Source organism: Hylobates moloch, unplaced genomic scaffold, assembly GCF_009828535.3.
Source record: "Hylobates moloch isolate HMO894 unplaced genomic scaffold, HMol_V3 SCAFFOLD_22, whole genome shotgun sequence".
Lineage (NCBI taxonomy): Eukaryota > Metazoa > Chordata > Mammalia > Primates > Hylobatidae > Hylobates > Hylobates moloch.
In genome coordinates, this window is record NW_026652297.1 from 19,497,431 (window position 1) to 19,517,538 (window position 20,108).

Sequence of the window (20,108 nt, forward strand, 5' to 3'; positions counted from 1 at the left end):
GCAGCCAGAATTAGAACCCAAGTCCTCTGACCACTTTCCCTGAAACCTTATGTGGCTAGCCTTTAACAGTAACACCAACAAAAGGAGTTTATTTCATAGATCACACAGCCCTTTAAAAAAGTACTGTATCAACAGTAGTAGACAATTTGAATGAAAATGCCTATCTGAAGATTAAAAATTTGACGTTAATATGTTCTATTTCAAAGCATAGAAGACTTGTCTTTACAATAGTATCCACACTATCTCAATTCTTATTTACTGCTTGGAAAATTGCAGATGTTTCCTTAAAATGCCATTTTTTTAAAAAGAGGAAGCAATGTGAATATGGAATTAAAATACTGAAATTCAACTAGTTCAATTTTAAGGTAAATTTTAACTTATAACAAAAAATACAGTGACACTGTATAACTCCTTTTCATAAATACCCAAATTGAGAACTCAATAAAGGATAGCATTACTGTCAAATATATCAATTCCTCACACTTACATAGGAAAACTAATTTTTAAATGCACTGTATTATACATTTAATAAATGGTAACGTAAGAATAATGTATAATTTCCAAATAGTCTTTATAAAACATTCTGCTATTTGGGTCAGACTGACATTTTGTGAAATTAGAATGTACAAACAAGAAAGAATAATGAAATTATTAGTTTACTGAAAATTCTAACTTTAAAGAAGAGAACAACTTGGTTTTCAGGGAGATTAAGTCTAGTTTTCATACAAGATGGCATAGTACATAAAAAGTTATAAACTATACTCTAGAGCAAGTTTGGATTTGCTATATTTGAGAATCACATAATATGATTTTTATAACAATTGATAACCTATAAAAAAGCAAAAACCAAAACCCTGGAGTTAGGAGAGTAATTCCCCTGAGCTTCCCCAAGTGAAAAAACAGACTCCTTTTTCAAATCAAGTGAGTTACTTATTTTGCTATTTTAAAAGAATTTTAAAATTAAAACAAACACATTTATCTAAAATATATAAATGATAAAGATAATGTTTTCTTTACCCAGTATGCTTAGGCTCTCAGTCTGAAAAACCTTCTGAAGTGGAGGAAAGTAAATAACTAGTAATTGTCCCATGATGGATCCAAGAACTGCATAGCAAAACATTTTATTACTGCAGAGTCCAATCTCAAACACAGACTTGGTCTGTTGGCAGAGCAGAAAGTTCAATTATTACTCCTTGGTCACAGAAATAACTTCTTTATTATATTCACTTCTAATTTTTAATAAGCAGTATCACTTTATCACTGAATTGTGCAATGTCAATTCTATGAAATCTCTTAAATTTTACTATTGTTTTGTAATAATTCAGATGGAATAAAAGTAAATATTAAAGTAGCTTTTATTTTATTTATCAACAAAAGGTTTACTTAAAAAAAAGTGACACTATATAATTTAGACCATAGAAGGAAAAGAAACCTTCTTTTAACATCCCAAACATCAAGAAACTTTATTTGTATTTTGCTAAATCATTTCTATACATTCACTAAGGTAGATAATCTAAAATCCTTTCTTGGAGAATGGACCTAATTATGTGTGTACTGAAAAAGTAAAACTACTTTTCATAAAAAAATAAATATTACAGCTTCTTCAAAAATTGGTCAATTAGTGAGAATTCACTGTACTCAGAACTTCTAGCATGGCAAATGGTAATATAGTTAAGGATTCATAAAGTGCTTTAAAGCTGAAATGAATAGTCATGCCTCAAATGAAACTAGTTTTTAAGGACAATATGCTCTAAAAAAGTACCACAAAGCTCTAGCCCATTATTTTCTATCAAAACACTTAGACCAAGAAGCAGCAGTCACACCTTAAGATACAACATGGGAAGAAAAGCAAAATTAGAATGTCCTAAGCTTTGACACAATGACAGGAGTGATGGGAAAAAAAACAGGCACAAAACTGCTCTTGTACTCCTAGCAATACTGTCTTTTAAAATGAGACTAATAAAATCTCAACAGAACCTATGAGGTTTGTTCTATGCTCAAATAATGTTAACCACGATCTATCCTATAGCTATAGCCAGCTAAACCCAGATGACAACACCTGTGAATTATTAATACTTTTATGTTCTAGTCAGACATAAAGCTTACCTCCCACAAATGCCCCATCCTCATTGTGACCAATGGCACATGTTTATAAGAAGGCTGTGTCTGGGGCTGCAATCTGTGGCTACAAAATTAGGCAAAGCTAAAAACCCATAATCTTTGCCTACTTATTGGAAAGCACTCTACTCAAGTGAGTCAGTCAAGTCAATCAACTAAGTTCACCTAAACATACCTGGGATCTGGAACTTAGTGCATTGAACATGTCAAAAAACACAAAGCATGTGAAGGTCATTGTTGTGTCTCGGGGTGTAATCACATTGTCTCGTAGCTGTCAAGAGGCAATAACAAAATTATTTTTCAGTGGCTGAACTTAATGGATAAATCGCATGCTTTTTAAAAAATATAAACATTTTCTTTCCATTAGGAAGAAATAGCTTTAGCCTAACATATGAAACATAAAAGCTACCCAAATTTCCTATAAATCACCTAGTGAACAGCTGTAATCTACATAATGAAAAGTAAAAAAAAAACTTCTCATGAACTATGTATTAGATATTAAAATACTGTTATTATTTAAAAATAATAAAGTGGCTCTATGATTTTAAGACTCAGATTTTCTAACTTCTAAATTTTCATGTATTTTTATTGTAACTGATACTTCTCTGCAGATTTATTCTAATACATGAATCAATAATTTTATTTATCCATAAAGATGGAAATCAAACTCTTTTAAAATGTTCTTATATTTTTCACTAAAAGAGCTCCCTTAACTTCCCAGCCTTCTGGGTAACCCATCAAAATAACTAAGAATCCTATCAGATATATAGAATTCATGTTAATATAGCAGCTTGGCCAGTGAATATACCTCACGCCAGAAGACAAACAAAGTCCCACAAACAATGATTATTGATGAAACAAGTATTTTAAGTATCAAGTTTTTAGTCAAAATGCTGTCTTTCCAGTTGCGAGGAGGTTTACGAATGACATCTTTATCCACTGGTTCTACTCCAAGGCTTAAAAACAAACAGAAAAATAAATTACTTTCAAGTTTTAAGGTTTGGATGTGTTACTTTCACAACCTCACTAACCTCAATTATTCAGCAAACTAAATGCTTTCTTATAGAAACAAAACGTTGAATCATAAAACGCTGGCTGATTACACAAAAATAACCACTGATTTTGTCACTTTTTCTCTCCTCTTTGTTTGGCACAATTTGATAGGGGATAGATAATCAACTTTCAAAAAACCATCCAATTCATTTACATGTAAGTTTACCTATTTCAAATACGGTGTGAAATACATGACCTACCAACTGAATTTTGAAATATCTTTCATATAAAGAGGTTTTAACTGAGATAATTTGCTGGAGTGGCCAAATGACATCTATCACTCAACTACCCCATTATTATTAAATTTTTTAAAAAAGTTATGACACTCAGGTCCTCTAATACTTTCCCAAAGTCTCTAAAACTGACAGCAGAACCTAGATAATAACACTGAACCCAGAAATTTCTCCATTATATCCAATTCTTAGAAATAAAAGGCTTACTTACTTCCTGAGGACAGGGATAGCACCTATTCCTGATCTGTTCTCAACCTTAGGCTAGGCATTTAACAGTGGAAAGGCTCAGATCTACACTGCGTGCACACTCAAAAAGCATTAATAAAATACACACATCACACAATTTATAACATAAATGTTAAAACATTTGCTGCAAAGTTTTCCAACACTGTCCATAAATCAAGTTTTAAAACTTAATTATCAGGGTAGTACACATTCCTTGTCTTTCCAGCTCATGCAATTAAAAAACTCGTACCTCTGAGCTGGGGGTCCATCCATAATAATATTGATCCACAAAATCTGCATGGCATTGAGAGGATTAGGAAAGTTCATTAACGTAGCCAATGAGATTAAAGTTAATGCTGCTATACTCCTGTTGAAAAAGAGAGTCATTTAAAAATATCAGCATAGTAAATCTGTTGATTCTATGATACCACTTTTTTAGCATTTAAAAATCTGTTGTTACTACTATGCTTTTAAAGGAAGACTGTTTCAAGTGAACTATTCTTCATTCATGTGGACATTTTAAAGCTAAGAGTATTTTAACAAAGGATTTTCAAGATGTTTAGACAACAGGAACAAATAAAGAATTTTTATATCTGCATGATAGTTTCAACAATATTTTGGTAACTGTTTTTTGACTACACAATACCCCTTCTACTTTTGGAAAAAGATACCAAGAGGAAACAATGAGATGTGAGCTATTAAATAAATCACAAAGATTTATATATTTTGATGATACAGACATCTAATTGTTACATTTACAACCTATTTATCATGCCATTTTAAATTTCAGAATACAATAAATTTTCTTTTTGGAAAACTGACATATGCACAATGCTCAGAAATATAAGGCAGAGAAGTTTCTAGGCATTCTGCTTAAGTTCTACTTTTCATATAATTTATCCAGAAGACCCATGGTGACAAATTTCTTGCAAACTTACGTGCTCAGCTGGAATCTAACGAAATTTTTAATGTTATTATAAATCCCTTTACCCTCTTCAATTGCAGACCTGAAATTTAAAAAATAAAGATGAAGTGAGAAAATATTATCATATAAAAATGTATCTATACTAAAACACTGTAGAGCTAATTTTGAAAATAAATTTCCAACCGAGCACCGTGGCTCACGCCTGTAATCCCAGCACATTGGGAGGCCGAAACTGGCAGATCACCTGAGGTCAGGAGTTCGGACCAGCCTGGCCAACATGGCGCGGCAAAACTCGGTCTCTACTAAAAATACAAAAATTAGCCGGGTGTGGTGGCGCATGCCTGTAATCCCAGCTACTCGGGAGGCTGAGGCAGGAGAATCGCTTAAACCCGGGAGGCGGAGGTTGCAGTGAGCCGAGATCACACCACTGCACTCCAGCCTTGGCAACAAAGTGAGACTCTGTCTCAAACAAACAAACAAACAAATAAATAAATAAAATAAAATTCCAACTAATACAACACATGTATCAATATGGAAACATTTATTTTAACAAAGAATTAAAGTCAAGCCTAAGCTCTACCTGAACTAATTTGTCACAATATTAAAATTCTTATTCTGAAGAAGACAATCATACATTGTCTCTCCACACAAGAGAAAATACTTCACATTCATAATACATAAAATGATTATCTTTTTTTTTTTTTTTTTTTTTTGAGACAGGGTCTTTCTCTGCTTCCCAGGCTGGAGTGCAGTGGCACAATCTTGACTTACTGCAGCCTCGACCTTCTTGGCTCAAGCAATCCTCCCAACTCAGCCTCTAGAGTAGCTGAGACCACAGGCTCACATCACCACTCCCAGCTTTTTTTTTTGTATTGTTTGGAGAGATGGGTTTTGACATGTTGCCTAGGCTGGTTTCGAACTCCTGGGCTCAAGTGATCCATCCACCTCAGCCTCCCAAAGTGCTGGCATTACAGGCGTGAGGTACCATGCCCAGCCATGATTATCTTCTTCACCTTCCTCTAAGCTCAATTTTCTTAGTGGTACAAAATGCAGAGTAAAGGTTTAAACTAATTCATGTCAGGAATTAAATGGCAATGAGATATATAAGAATTATAGAATTTAAGCTACATGTTGCTCCTACACATCAAGCAGATCACATGTTGCAGAGGAATTAAATAAAGAACATGGTTTACAAGGATTCATATAAATTCTCTTATTCATTTAGCTGAATCCAGGAAAATCTATGCTTTTTAATCAACTCCCCATTTCTTCTAAGATTTCTATATAATTATAATAATGGAAAGAAAAAACTCATTTCCTTGCAAAAGCTTGGCAAATACTGTGAGTCCTAAGCTCCCAAATGTTTCCCTGTAGGCCAAAACAGAGTAATAAAGCAGCCTGGAACATATAATTGGAATTTATCACTAAACTCAGGTCATCCAACAGGTGGTTACCAAAAAAAATAAATAAATAAATGGGATTCACATGATCCCCACCTGAACACTGTGAAACTGACACCACCATGTATTACACTGGAGTCTTAAATCAATTGGAAACTGTAGCTGACACAAATAGAGCTATTTAAATTTAATAAATTATAACATTAAATGAGGGCAAGATGAATAAATTACTGATATAAAAAAACAGGTATGGATGTAAACTTCATAATTTTCAATATTTATTATAAGGCCAAAAAAAAAGCCATACATATGCATATTTCTAACTACCTGAATTTAACTAAAATAAAGGCCATTACTATACCATCACATTAGTGCCCAGAAAAAGGTGACATGTGGCTGGCACTTGGCAAATATTTCTTAAATGAGGGTTCTGCCATTTACCATGCCTGTTCCAGCCACACAAATCATCTTCTTCAGACCATAAAATAGGATAATTACCCTAAAAAATGGCTTAGTTTACCTAATGTTTAAATACTAATTCTTTTCCAGTTGAATTCTCTAGGGGTGGGGGACAGGAAAGGATAGGGGAAGATTCTCTGATAGGCATTCACTGAAACAAAGCTTACATTATGGTTTGAAAATCATCATCCACTAGGATCATGTCTGCTGCCTCTTTGCAAACATCTGTACCAGTCTGGCCCATCGCAACTCCAATGTCTGCAGCCTTCAGAGCAACTGCATCATTTACTCCATCTCCTGTCATGGCTACAACTGAACCGTTCTTCTGTAGCGACTAGAGTGGAGCAGAGGACAAGGGAGAGGAAGGAATTTTGATAAAAATGTTGCTTCCATACAAAGCGATAAACAAATCCTCCCTAATTTTTTTCACATAATTAAGATCAGAAATAATACAGACCACCCATTGTTCAATGAACTTCAATAAATGGAGATCTCAGTAAGATAAAGCTTAGAAAAAGTTGCTACTAATATTCCCATCTGTGAGAACTGTACCTCTAAATTCTGTTCTTCAAACAACTATACAATGATTCTCAACCAGAGGCAATTGTGTCTCCCAAGGGACATCTGACAATGTTTGGAGATGTTTCGGATATCATGATTTGGGGGATGTTACTGGCACCTAGTGGGAAGGGGCCAAGGATGCTGCTAAACATTCGATAACATACGGGGCAGCCCTTCACAAGAAGGAATTATCCAGTCCAAAATGTCAATGGCGCCAAGGTTGAGAAACTCTGAACTACACAACGGCTGGCTATCATGATTAATAACTTAAGACCATTAACTACTGGATACTATATCAGTTGCTTTAAATATATTTGACTAATTAATATAAATAATCATAGCCTTTTAAGTATTATTCACACTATCACAACACTATTTCCTTGCTGTATTTATTTAGTTTCTAACTAATTACTGCTATTTACACTGGGATGACTTGGCTATGGACCCCAGTTAGAACATTCTTTTATACTAACTGTTTAAAGAAGGCTGCATTTGCAGATACTTCATTCAAGTTTTCCTCTACATCTTATGCCAACTAAATTCTCTATTAGTGTTTCTATGTCAAGCTCTTACAAAAAAAAAAAAAACTGTTTTGCTTCACAGCATTTCTGACCTTGATGCCCTACTCCCTGTAATGCAAACATAACAAAAGTAAAGTAGCAGCATTTTGTATACAGAAATAAAACAATCTGATTCTTAGACACTCACCTTAATAATTTTCATCTTGTGCCTTGGGCTAGCTCTGTAAAATACTGCAACCTGTTAAAATACAAGATACACTGAAGATCTTCAGTATTAAGATTTCTACAGAATAACTCATGCATTCATAACTAATGATGAAAAACTCATCAATTTAAGCTGTATTTAATTTGCCACTGAGATCAAGCTTAAGCAATATGCCATATGTTTAAGACATTCATTTGACATGGTCATTTCAATCTTTACCAAAGGTACCACAGGAAATACACAATCTAAACAAGTCATCCAATTTATACCATTATGTGTAAACTCTGGAGAGAAAACAGTCTTATTCTTGAAATGTTCCAGAGACAAGACAAAAAAAGGAAAAATTCTCTTGCGTCTGTTTCCTACGACACTCGCATACAACTAACATAGCCTTTTCCCTTTGTTCTGTCTTCAGGAGCAATAAAGAGCAGCTGCTTCTCAGTGTCTGTAGGGCCATTTTTTACAGTGTCAAGTGTCTGCTCATTCCCTTTTACTCAGGCTAACTCATTAGCCTCTCTTCCACTGTACTTCTAAATTGCTTATACGATTTTTATCTCTCCAAAATACATATTTAATCCTTTTTTCTGACCCCATCTCCTGATCTCCTGAAATCCTTTCACTGTGTCCCAACAAATCCCCTGTATTTTTTACTCTTTTTCACTTTGCTCTAACCTAGTGTTTCCACAAAACACTGCCATCCCTATAACCTCCTCAAATAGTACCACCGGGGGAGCCTAGAGGTGGAACACGGTATCCTCTACTCTCCCTTCATAAAACCTCAGTTCTGAATGTCAGATGAGACTGTAACTCACTAACTGTAGTCATTCACTGCTCCAGAGTTCACAACCCCTCATTTCACAATGATTTTAACTTTTGCCTCACTGTCATGTCAATCTCTGCAACAATATTTCAAAGTTATGGTGATTTCAATATACATAATACACCATTCTCTTTCCTATTCTTCTAGAGGATTATTTCGTATTAGTTTTCTCTCCTCATACCTCCAATCTATCCCCTTTCTCTAGCCTCCTTCTCAGCCGACCACCTTGCTTCCTACTTTGGAGAAATCAGAATCAGAAGAGAATTTCCACAATTCCCCCAACTCAGTATCTGTATCCAGGAACTAACCTCTGGTTTTACTACAGATGAACTGAATATGCATCTACTGCAGGTCAAAGATTCTACCTTCTTACCTATTAAGACCATTACTCCAGAAATTCTCCTCCCTCCTGTGCCAAAATGTTTTCCTCACTGCTACATCTTTACCATCAGTATACAAAAACACGTTGTCCCTTCCATATAAAAAAAGAAAGAAAAACCACTTCTCTTCCCTTCCCATTTCAGCTGCCACCCTTTCCCTTTTTTTCTTTATTTTTTTTTTAAATGGAAGAGGAAACATGTTGGTATACTGATGGTACAGTGCAGCAGCAAGGAAAAAATTCTGATACGGGAACAGGGAGGATCTTTGGAGCAGAGCTCCTCAGCAAGTTGCCTATACTTGCTGTCTCCCATTCTCTCTGAATCCATCCCATGATCATACTGTTACCACAACTGCAGTGAAACACGACTCATGACTTTCAAAGACCTGCACCACCACCACCACCACATTGCTAATGCCTACAGTCATTTCCCATCTGACTTAACCTCTCAGCTGCACCCTAACGTAGCTGATTAGTCCCTCCTGAAACACCATCTTCCCTTGGCTTCCACCACCACCGATACTGGTCTTCCTCCTACCTTTTTGGCTGTTCCTCTTGTACAGACTTCTCCTGATCTCTCTTGATGTCTAGATGTTGGAGGACCCCAGGGCTCAGTCCCTTTCTCTATAAGAGGTCTCAAAATTCCCTACGCCTCAGGTGAGCATACCCAGGCACATAGCTTTGGATTTTACTTACATGCATTTTTCTGAATGCATTTTTATCTCAAGCCCAGACATTTCTTCTGAAATCCAGATCAGCAAAACTAATTCCCATCCCTACTTCACATTTCCTCTTAGATGTCTCAATCTTGCTCCTTCCTATCCTCTGTTAATGAAAAGCACATATGTGCAGTTGCTGAGGCTCCAAATTTTGGGGGCCATCCTTAATTCCTCCATTTTTCTTATGTGCCAACAAGCAGTTTGACAGCGAATCTTGTTGACTCCACTCACAAATATATCCAGAATTCAACCACCTTACTCCAAAACCACTGCCCACACTCTGGGCCAATACCTCCAAACTGATTTTCTTATTTCTGCCCTAGTTTCCCCACAGTCAATTTGCAACACAGTAGCCAGAGTGGCACTGTTAAAACAGAAGTGAGATCACGTGTCTCTTCTCAAAACCCTCAAATGATTTCACATCTCTCTCAGAACAAATGCCGAAGTCCTTTATTATCTACCGGGTCCCTCATGAAGTGCACACCTCACTGCACTCCTATCATTAATCTTTTCCTGACTGAACTACATTGGCCTCCTCATTGTTCCTCACACATGCCAGGCACACTCACTTCCAGCCTCTGCCCTTGTCTGGAATGCTCTTCCCTCGGATATAACATGGGTCCCCCTTCTGTCAAATAGTACCTTCTCAGTGAGGCCCTCCCTAGTCATACTATCTAAAAATTTCAATCTCCCTCTCTAATCATTCAAATTTTGCCTTTTTTTTGGGGGGGGGTGCTCTTAAGCACTTATTTAACATTATATTCATTTATCTTCTAAGACTCATGAAGCCAGAGATTTCTGTCCTATACCAACAGTGCTCTATAAATACAAATAAAATGAATGAACAACTGAATATATCTCAGTACTACCATAAAGACTGTTCCCTGGTTCTCTCCTTTTAATAAAGGTCTAAATAAAAGCAGGTATTATTTTCTTAAACAAAAGACTCAGCTGTACTGTAATATCACATTACTGATTATCCCTAGGCAATCTAAATATCACGAATCACATAATTTATATTTGGGAAATATCCTTTCTTTCAAAAAAGTTCAAAAATCCATTCAGAAACTCTTCAGTGTGTCTTTAAAAAAAAGACTGAGTTACATATATATCCAAAACATACTGGTAACCTTCTAAGTGAAAACTCTAATTACTGCAGAAATTAATCATGTAGCACACAGCACTGAAATATAACAAGTGTTTGGCAAAAGCTGCAAAATAAGTTAGCGAATAAAAGGTCTTGACTGTGAGTTGTCCATGTACTTCGTGTGTTGAACAAAGAATTGAACAAAACACACAAAGGAACAAAAGAACGAAGCAACGAAAGTACAAACTTATTGAAGCAAAAGTACACTCCACAGAGTAGAATGGGCTCCAGCAAGCGGCTCATGAGTCCCAACTACAATGTTCTTTAGGGTATTTTTGTGGTTTTTTTTTCTTTTGAGATGGAGTTTTGCTCTTGTTGCCCAGGCTGGAGTGCAATGGCACGATCTCAGCTCACCACAACCTCCTCCTCCCGGGTTCAAGCGATTCTCCTGCCTCAGCCTCCCAAGTAGCTGGGATTACAGGCATGCACCGCCACACGCAGCTAATTTTGTATTTTTTAGTAGAGACTGGTTTTCTCCATGTTGGTGAGGCTGGTCCCGAACTCCCAACCTCAGGTGATCTACCCACCTTGGCCTCCCAAAGTGCATTACAGGCACGAGCCACAGCGCCCAGACTTTGTGTGTGTGTGTGTGTGTGTGTGTGTGTGTGTGTGTGTGTGTGTGTTTTGAGATGGAGTTTCACTCTTGTCGCCCAGGCTGGAGCGCAGTGGCGCAATCTCAGCTCACTACAACCTCTGCCTCCTTGGTTCAAGCAATTCTCTGCCTCAGCCTCTCGAGTAGCTGGGATTACAGGTGCCCGCCACCATACCCAGCTACTTTTTGTATTTTTAGTAGAGACGGGGTTTTACCATCTTGGCCAGGCTGGTCTTGAACTCCTGACCTTATGATCCACCAGCCTTGGCCTCCCAAAGTGCTGGAATTACAGGTGTGAGCCACCGTGCCCGGCCTAGGGTTTTTATTAAGTTAAAAGAATTTGGTAACACGCCTAGGTGCCCTTTAGAGGCCTCCAATTGGTTACACCCTATGAAGGATTAGCCTGTGACCAATCAGAGACTGAAGTGGAGACTTGGTCCCCAGCCAATCAGAGGCTGAAGTGGAGACTACTGTCTTGTTATCACAGGAGTAAGGATGTGGCCTAAATGCTGCCTAATCTTGCCTAGAACTGGGTGCATCTACTGTTCTTTTACTTATGCCTTAACCCTTGATTACCCTAATTCCCTATTCTCCTGCCTCATTTCTCCCTGAGACATGATCCCCATAAATCTTTATGGGAGGCAGAGGCACTGAGGATCAATTTTCTGTAGCTGCTTCTTGCTGGTCGTGGGTGTCATCCCTGCCTACTGGGGATCATGGCTGTCCCGAGGTTAGGTGGGTGTCCGTGGGTTGCAGTGAGCCTTGTACTTGGTGGTAAAAGGTGCAGCTGGCTTGATCCAGTTGTGACAGTTGGGTATTTTGGCCTGATTTTAGATTTGGAGGAAGAGATAAAAATCATCAAAGAGAGCAGAACAAGGCCACATATTTTCAGAAGCAACCTACAAGGGGCATTTTTCTCTTCTTATGAGTCCTTTTCAGTGTCACATTTGTGGTCAGCACTCACAATTCTTTTGATGGAAATTAATAGACAAGATGTACTAGGGAAAGGAAGTTACAAAAAAAAAGAAAGGAAAATATTAAAGGAGAGGTTAATGGAAAAGATGTGTCTTGCATTAGAATAACCTACCGAAGATCCTCAAATCTTCTAGGACAGATTAAAGAAAACTAATGCACTGAAGAAAAAACAAGTGATTGGAATAAAGATTTACAACCTATTAAAAATTAGACAATATATGAATTGCGATAATAATATGGGGACTTGGTGAGTAGATTCAGTAGAAATATAAATGGAAGTAATTCTGTAAAAATCAGAAAAAGAAGAAAGAGGATGACCACTTCTATCAACGGATCAATGGAAAATGTAGGACACACTAGAAAAAGTCATAAATGGAAAACACTGAGAATTCCCAGATGACCTAATAAACAAGCAAAACTGAGTTTCAGTACTACTTTTTAATTGGCTCTAGGTCAAAGTACATAGCAACACTCCATATTCCAAAAGGAGAATGAAATGTGTTCGAAAGAATTATGAAAAAGGATGGCTGAAAAATATTTTAATGAGGGGCAGAATTAATATGATTCTAGTAGATGGGGGAAACCTCAACAAGCTAATGATTTAGAACAAAAGGTCTGTTTTATTTGTAACAATAATAAAAGTTATTCAAACTGATGTGAAGCAAAAGCAGCAAACTGAGTGCAGTGGCTTATGCCTGTAATCCCAACACTTTGAGAGACCAAGGTAGGAGGATCACTTGAGCCCAGGAGTTTGAGACCAACCTGGGCAACACAGCAAGACCCCATCTCTATAAAAAAATGACAAAATTACCTAGGCATGGTGGCACATGCCAGTAGTCCCAGCTACTCAGGAGACTGAGTCATGAGGGATCACCTGAACCAGGGAGATCACTTGAGCCCAGGAGGAGTTTGACATTGCAGTGAGCTATGGTCACACCACTACACTCTAGCCTAGTCAACAAAGCGAGAGACTCTGTCTCAAAAAACAAACAAAGGAAAGCAGAAGACGAAGCTAGGTGCAGTGGCTCATGCCTATAATCCCAGCACTTTGGGAGGCTGAGGTGGGAGGATCACTTGAGCCCAGGAGTTCAAGAACAGTCTGGGCAACACATGGTGAGACTCCATTTCTACAAATCCTTTCTTTCAAAAAAGTTTAAAAATCCATTCAGAAATGGATTTTCTTTTTTTTTTTTTTTTAAATTACCCAGGCATAGTGGTGAGCACCTACAGTTCCAGCTACTTGGGAGGCTAAGGCGGAGGACAGCTTGAGCCCAGGAATTCAAGGCAGCAGTGAGCTATGATTGTGCCACTGCACTCCAGTCTGGGCAATAAAGCAAGACACCATCTCTAAAATAAAATAAAATAAAATAAAATAAAATAAAATAAAATAAAATAAAACAAAATAAAACAAAATAAAATAAAATAAAACAAAACAAAACAAAATAAAATATAAAATAAAATATAAAATAAAATAAAATAAAATAATTAAAAAGCTGAAGGCCAAATAAACATATTGGCTATAAAAGGGTCACATGAACACAAAATGAAGTGGGGGAAAAGACAAAATGAGGGTGGGGGCGGTCCTGCTAACCTAATGAGACAAAAAATTCACTAATAATATTCGGAGAAAAGACTTAGGTATTCAAAAGATACAAAATACCTGGGAGGGAGGGCTGGTTATTTATAGAATTCCACTTTAAAGTAGGATGAATTTAAGCAATTCAACGAGCTTCTGACAGGGCTTAGGTCTTATTTTGTTTTAGTCTCCTTAGAATAGCATCAGGGTATCTGCTATAATTAACGCACACACACTCTACTTGGGAAACCCCGACAATGTGATTTGTCCAGGCTGATGATGTAATTTGTAAGTAGTTTCTTTCTTCACTAACTACCTTTAGGTTGGTTTCCAGAGTTCACCATAATTTTCATAAGAGAGCCAGAGGACGAACTGAAGAAAGCAAATAAAATGAAAGTTTCACCACCTTTAGCATCTCTGAGAAGTTATGCGAAAGTCTAATGGTAAAATGTTTAAGTAACTGCAGATTTCACATACATTTACTAACACTCTGTCCCAATACCACTAAAAAAAATCCAATATGGGATTTATTCAGAAATAAACATCAGGAAGAGATTACCAGGATAGGACGTGCACCAAAAAAAAAAAAAAAAAAAAAAAAAGCCCTATTCAAATATATAAACACCTCCCCCACCCCAAAAACAAAGCAAACATCCACACTGCCCCAATTCTCTGGGTGGCAGTCATCCCAACAGTCATCTATGATCTCAGCATATTGGGATCATAATCTTGAAAGATACAATACCAAATGCCATAATCCCAAATGCTGAAATCCCTAAAGATCAAAATCCCTAAAGTCTAAACTCCTGAAAATCACAATCACAGGATAGGAAAATTTAATAGAGAATATTCATGTTAGTGTACATCGAATCATAGAATTTCAAAAAGAGCAGTGCCATGTAGAAAATGAGTATGAACATACTCTGACAGCCATGTTCTTAAAGAAAAAAAAGCAACTATTCATCATGCTGCAAGACTTCAAAATATAGTGAATGATCATGAAAGTCAGTCAGCTTTTATGGACTATCTCCATGCAACTGTCCATCATCTATCTCTGTAATATGCTTTTCCATGTCATATTTTCTTTTCAGGTTTTTTGCTGCTGTTGTTATTTTGGTTTCTTTTCTGGGGGCGTGGGGTGGGGTGGTGGAAGGAGTCTTGCTCTGTAGCCCAGGCTGGAGTGCACTGGTGCGATCTCAATTCACTGCAACCTCTGCCTCCCGGGTTCAAGCGATTCTCCTGCCTCAGCCTCCTGAGTAGCTGGGATTACAGGTGCCCACCACCACGCCCAGCTAATTTTTGTATTTTTAGTAGAGATGGGGTTTCACCATGTTGGCCAGGCAGGTCTCGAAATCCTGACCTCAGGCAATCCGTCCACCTCAGCCTCCCAAAGTGCTGGGATTACAGGTGTGAGCCACCGTGCCCAGCCATTATTTTTCTTTTTTTAGTTTCCTTTTGCACTATTTTAAATTGTGAGCATTATTTTTTACAATTTGCTATGCTATGTATTTCACCTTTGCATCATTTCCAACACTGGAAGCATAAGTTATAGAGACTTAAAGGATTCTAATTTGTTTTATGCATGTTTTGCAAATTTGACTTCAGGAAAGTGCATGATCACAATGTTGACTTTGTATGTAAGCATTGTACGTGTACGTAAAAATGTTGAAACTTCCTCAATAAATGAATGTCCTTTTCATACATCTGCATTTGTGAAAGATAAAAATGACCCACAGTTATAAAGTGGGGTGCACACAATTAGCAACCATAGTGATAGGTGTTTATACATTTTCCTTATGACCTATTTATTTATAAATACAGTTCATATGCTCATAACAGTCCTATGTTGTACCTGTCTGTCATATAATATGGCTGAGTGTTTATGCTTGCAAATGCTTGCAAAACTATGTAGGTTATTTATTATTGCTTATTTTGTATAAAGTGACCAATGAAGAATTTTCATGTTTTTAAGTTTCTCAAATAAATTCCTTCTTAAAAATGTGAATTATTTTATTTTAAAATTATTTTTTCCAGAACTAGATTTTTAGGATTTTCATCTTTGGGGGCTGTGGTTTTTCAGGATTTTAAGACTTTATGGATTTCAATCTTTCAAGATTTCAACATTAGAGATTACATCTTTCAGGACTATGATTGGCTGTCTCTGAAAACAGCATTCACGAGTGATTAGAAGTTGAGAAAGAAAAAATATGGATAAGCAAAAGAGTGTATTTCTATTAGTAACAACATCCAAAATCTAACCACTTGCTAGAGGATGAGGGAAGTGGGGCTGGAGGTCTAGGGACTTAATCCTACTGTATGAAGTGTAGTTTATGGAAATATAAACAGAAACCTTTTCAGAGGACAATTCAGCAATATATGTTAACGGCCTTACAAACGTGTTGAACATTAGTCCAATCATTTCACATGTAGGAATTCAGTGTATAAAAATAATCAGAGATGTATATGGATAAGGGCAGTGGTAAAAAATAACAACAATAATAATAATCAGAGATGGGTACATCTTAGGTTCAATAATATTCAAAGAAACAGCAAACAACAGATGAACTCTGGAGCACACAGACCAGGATTCCAGTTCCAATGCCAACACCACCACTTACTAGCTCTGAGACATCAGCCAAGTCTCCCAAGTACTCTGGGCCTCAATTTCCTCATCTATAAAAATGGAATTGCCTGTTTCTTAAAAAACTAAATATACTCTTACCATATGATCTGATTCAGCAATTGTGCTCCTTAGTATTTACCCAAATGAGTTGAAAACTTATGTCTACACAAAAACCTGTATATGAATGTTTAGAGCAGCTTTATGTATAATTGCCAAACCTGGAAGCAACTAAGATGCCCTCCAAAGGTGAAGTGATAAACTGTGGCACTTTCATACAATGGAATATTATTTAGTGCTCACAAGAAATGAGCTACTAAGCCAGGAAAAGACATGGGGAAACCTTAAATGCATATTGCTTAGTGAAAAAAAACAGTCTGAGAAGGCTACATATGATATTATTCAAACCATACACATTCTGGAAAAGGCAAAACTACAGAGATAGTAAAAAGATCAGTGGTTGTCAAGGATTCAAGGGGAGTGGGGAGGGATGAAAACGTCAAACACAGATATTTTCAGGGCAATGAAACTACTCTGTATGAAATTCTAATGGTGGAGCAAGACTCCGTCTCAAAAAAAAAAAAGAAATTGTAATGGTGGATATATGTCATTATGCATTTGTCAAAACCCCTAGAAAGGTACAACACAAAAAGTAAACCTTAATGTAAACCACGAAATAAGAATGTATCAATATTAGCTCATTAATTGCAATAAATATACTACAGTAATGCAGTCTATTAATATGAAGAGGAACTGTGTGGGAGTAGAGGGTAGACATGGAGTAGGAATGTAGAACTCTGTGTTATCTGCTCAATTGTTCTATAAATCTAACACTGCTAAGAATAAGGCTTATTAATTATTAGAATTTTTAAAGTGGTGCTGCCTTTTATAAGGTAGCTATAAGAAGTAAATTAGATAATGTAGGTAATACATGCATTGGCAGATAGTAAATGGCTGCTATTGTCATTATCCTTAAAGGAACATTTACAGTAGTAAAAAGAAAAGAAGCTCAAATTTCAACAGGAAAATGGTTATGTAACACTCTCTCTCTCTCTCTCTCTCTATATATATATGTATATATGCTGTGCATTTATACACACATACACATGGTATACTCAAAATATTGTACAGCAATTAAAAACATGTTTTCTAATAATAATTGATTTCAGAAATGCCAAAGTTATGTAAAATGAATGTTCAGAATTATAACAGTATAAAGTAGCAACCAGATCTTGTTAAACACATTTTTTTAAGTCATAATAGGTTAACTTATTATGGATACTCTGTGGATGCATAACCTGAGTGTGGGTTAGATTACAGACAACTTCCATTGTAGCTCTTACTTTTCTATATTATTTGATTTGTCTATGTTGAACATATACCACTAATGAATAAATTTTCTAATCAAAAAAGTATAGACATAAGATGCAGAAACAATTTAAGAAAATTCCATATTCTGAATATATAACTTGAAGTTGTAAGTGTAAAATAAATGAAGGAGGAGGTAGCACATTTTATTAGCAACAATGGATGGCTACAAAATAGCTAATAAAATAAATTCCAGATAAGTGCTTATTTTGAAGGACATACAAATAGATGTGCATATATAAGTTAACTAACAATAAAACCAAGAAATCTGAACTGTCAGCAACTGGGAAGACTGCTGCCCACCTCCTATGGGGCACTTCCTATGGGACCTGGGTACCCACAAACCAGGCTTTGATAGGCCCCTTACAAGGCAGCCCAAGATAATAAAGTAAGTTAATCTCACATCAGGGAACCTGGCTTTAAAGAAGCTACTGTGCTGTGGGGCAGGAGATACCTCTCTTCCTACAAATAATTTGTTAGAAAAGCATTATAATCAAAAGTAAAGAAGTATTTCAACGGAAAAAGGATAGTCTTTTCAACAAATGTTGCTGGAATAACTGAACATCCATATGCAAAGAAAATAAACCTTAACCCATTACAACATACACGAAAAAATACACTCAAAATGGATCACAGACCTAAGTATAAAACCCAAAACTATAAAACTTCTATAAGAAAACACGAAAAAAATCTTTGTGAACCTGGGTTAGACAGGGAGTTCTGAGATATCAAAAGCATAGTCCATAAAAGAAGAAATGGAAAAACTAGACCTAATCAAAGTTAAAAACTTCCCCTCTTGGAAAAGACACACTACCAACTGGAAAGAAACATTTTCAAACAAATATCTAATAAAGGACTTGTATCCACATTATATAAAGAATGCTCAAAATTCAATAATTTAGAAAACAATTTTTTAAAAATAGGCAGGGCAGACACTTCACTAAAGAAGATACATGGATGGCAAATAAGCATATGAAAAGATATTCAACATCACTAGTTGTGAGGGAAATGCACATTAAAATCCCAGTAAGATACCATTGTACACTTATCAGAATGGGGGATGAGGGCAATGACAATCCCTTGTGCTAATGAGGATGCAGGACTATTAGAAGTTCCAGGCACTGCTGGTGGGGGTGCAAAATAATAAAGCCATCTTGTAAAACAACTTGGCAGTTTCTTATGAAATTAAATATACATTAAGTGTATGACTCAGCAATTACAGATATTTACCCAAGAGATATGAAAATTTATTTTTATGCAAAAGCCTGTACACAAATGTTGACAGTATCTTTATTCATAATCATCAAAAAGTGGAAAAAATCTAAATGTCCTTAAAATGGTGAATAGGTAAGGTACACCCATAACAGAATATTACTTTAAAAAACAACAACAAATTACTAATACACACAACCAACATAGATAAATGTCAAATGCATTATGCTAAGTGAAAGAAGCAGATTCAAAAGCCTCATTCATATGGTATGATTCAATTTTTAGTGCATTCTAGAAAAGGTAAAGTGACAGAGACAAAAAAAGAATTAGTGGCTGCCAAGTCCTGGAAGTAGGGGGAGAAGGTAACCACAAAAAGGCATAAGATAATTTGGGGGATGATGGAACTGTTCTATATCTTGATTGTGGTGGTGGTTACAAGACTGCATGCATCTGTCAATGCTCAGAACTATACAGTAAAATGGGCGAATTTTACTATATGTAAATTGTACCTAAAAAAATAATTACATACTCATGCTAAAATTAAAATTGAGCAAAAGACTAAGCAGTATAAAGCAATGATCTCTCTCCACCCTTTAATTCATAAATACAAGCACTGTTAATTTCCACAGCACTTTTCTCAGTGGAAATCTGGTTCTTGCTAAAATTAATAATTTTGCACTGATATTCATAAATGTCATATCATAAATAATCAATAAGACTAATTCAATGATAAGACTTCATTTCAGGATCTGAACCAACAAATCTGGTGGTTATTTAAATCCCTGATGTTCACAATTAAACAGTTTCATTAAGATAGTAGTAGAAATGGTAACACTTAGAATAAGGCCTTTCAGTCCAAAAGGCTTTAGTTTAGGCCTACCTTTGGTACTATTTGTGAAAGCTGCTGGACATCCATTGCATCTATTTCTTCTCCTGAGACTGACTGGGAAGTTTTGGAATACAATCCCAGACGACTGGCTAAAGCGAATGAGAGAGAAGA

The 20,108-nt window shown here is 36.2% G+C and overlaps 1 protein-coding gene across 2 annotated transcripts in view; it reads right to left on the reverse strand.

The window, feature by feature from the left end:
- Positions 1-20,108, reverse strand: part of ATP2C1 (ATPase secretory pathway Ca2+ transporting 1) — a 146,368-nt gene that overhangs the window by 2,414 nt on the left and 123,846 nt on the right. For both annotated transcript variants that reach the window (XM_032143745.3, XM_032143749.3), the window contains 8 exons: positions 19,989-20,086; positions 7,683-7,733; positions 6,581-6,747; positions 4,568-4,636; positions 3,880-3,996; positions 2,927-3,074; positions 2,294-2,389; positions 1,018-1,159 (listed from right to left, as the gene is read on the reverse strand). In XM_032143745.3, the coding sequence (XP_031999636.2) occupies positions 1,018-1,159; positions 2,294-2,389; positions 2,927-3,074; positions 3,880-3,996; positions 4,568-4,636; positions 6,581-6,747; positions 7,683-7,733; positions 19,989-20,086 (888 nt within the window). The remainder of the gene's footprint in view (positions 1-1,017; positions 1,160-2,293; positions 2,390-2,926; positions 3,075-3,879; positions 3,997-4,567; positions 4,637-6,580; positions 6,748-7,682; positions 7,734-19,988; positions 20,087-20,108) is intronic.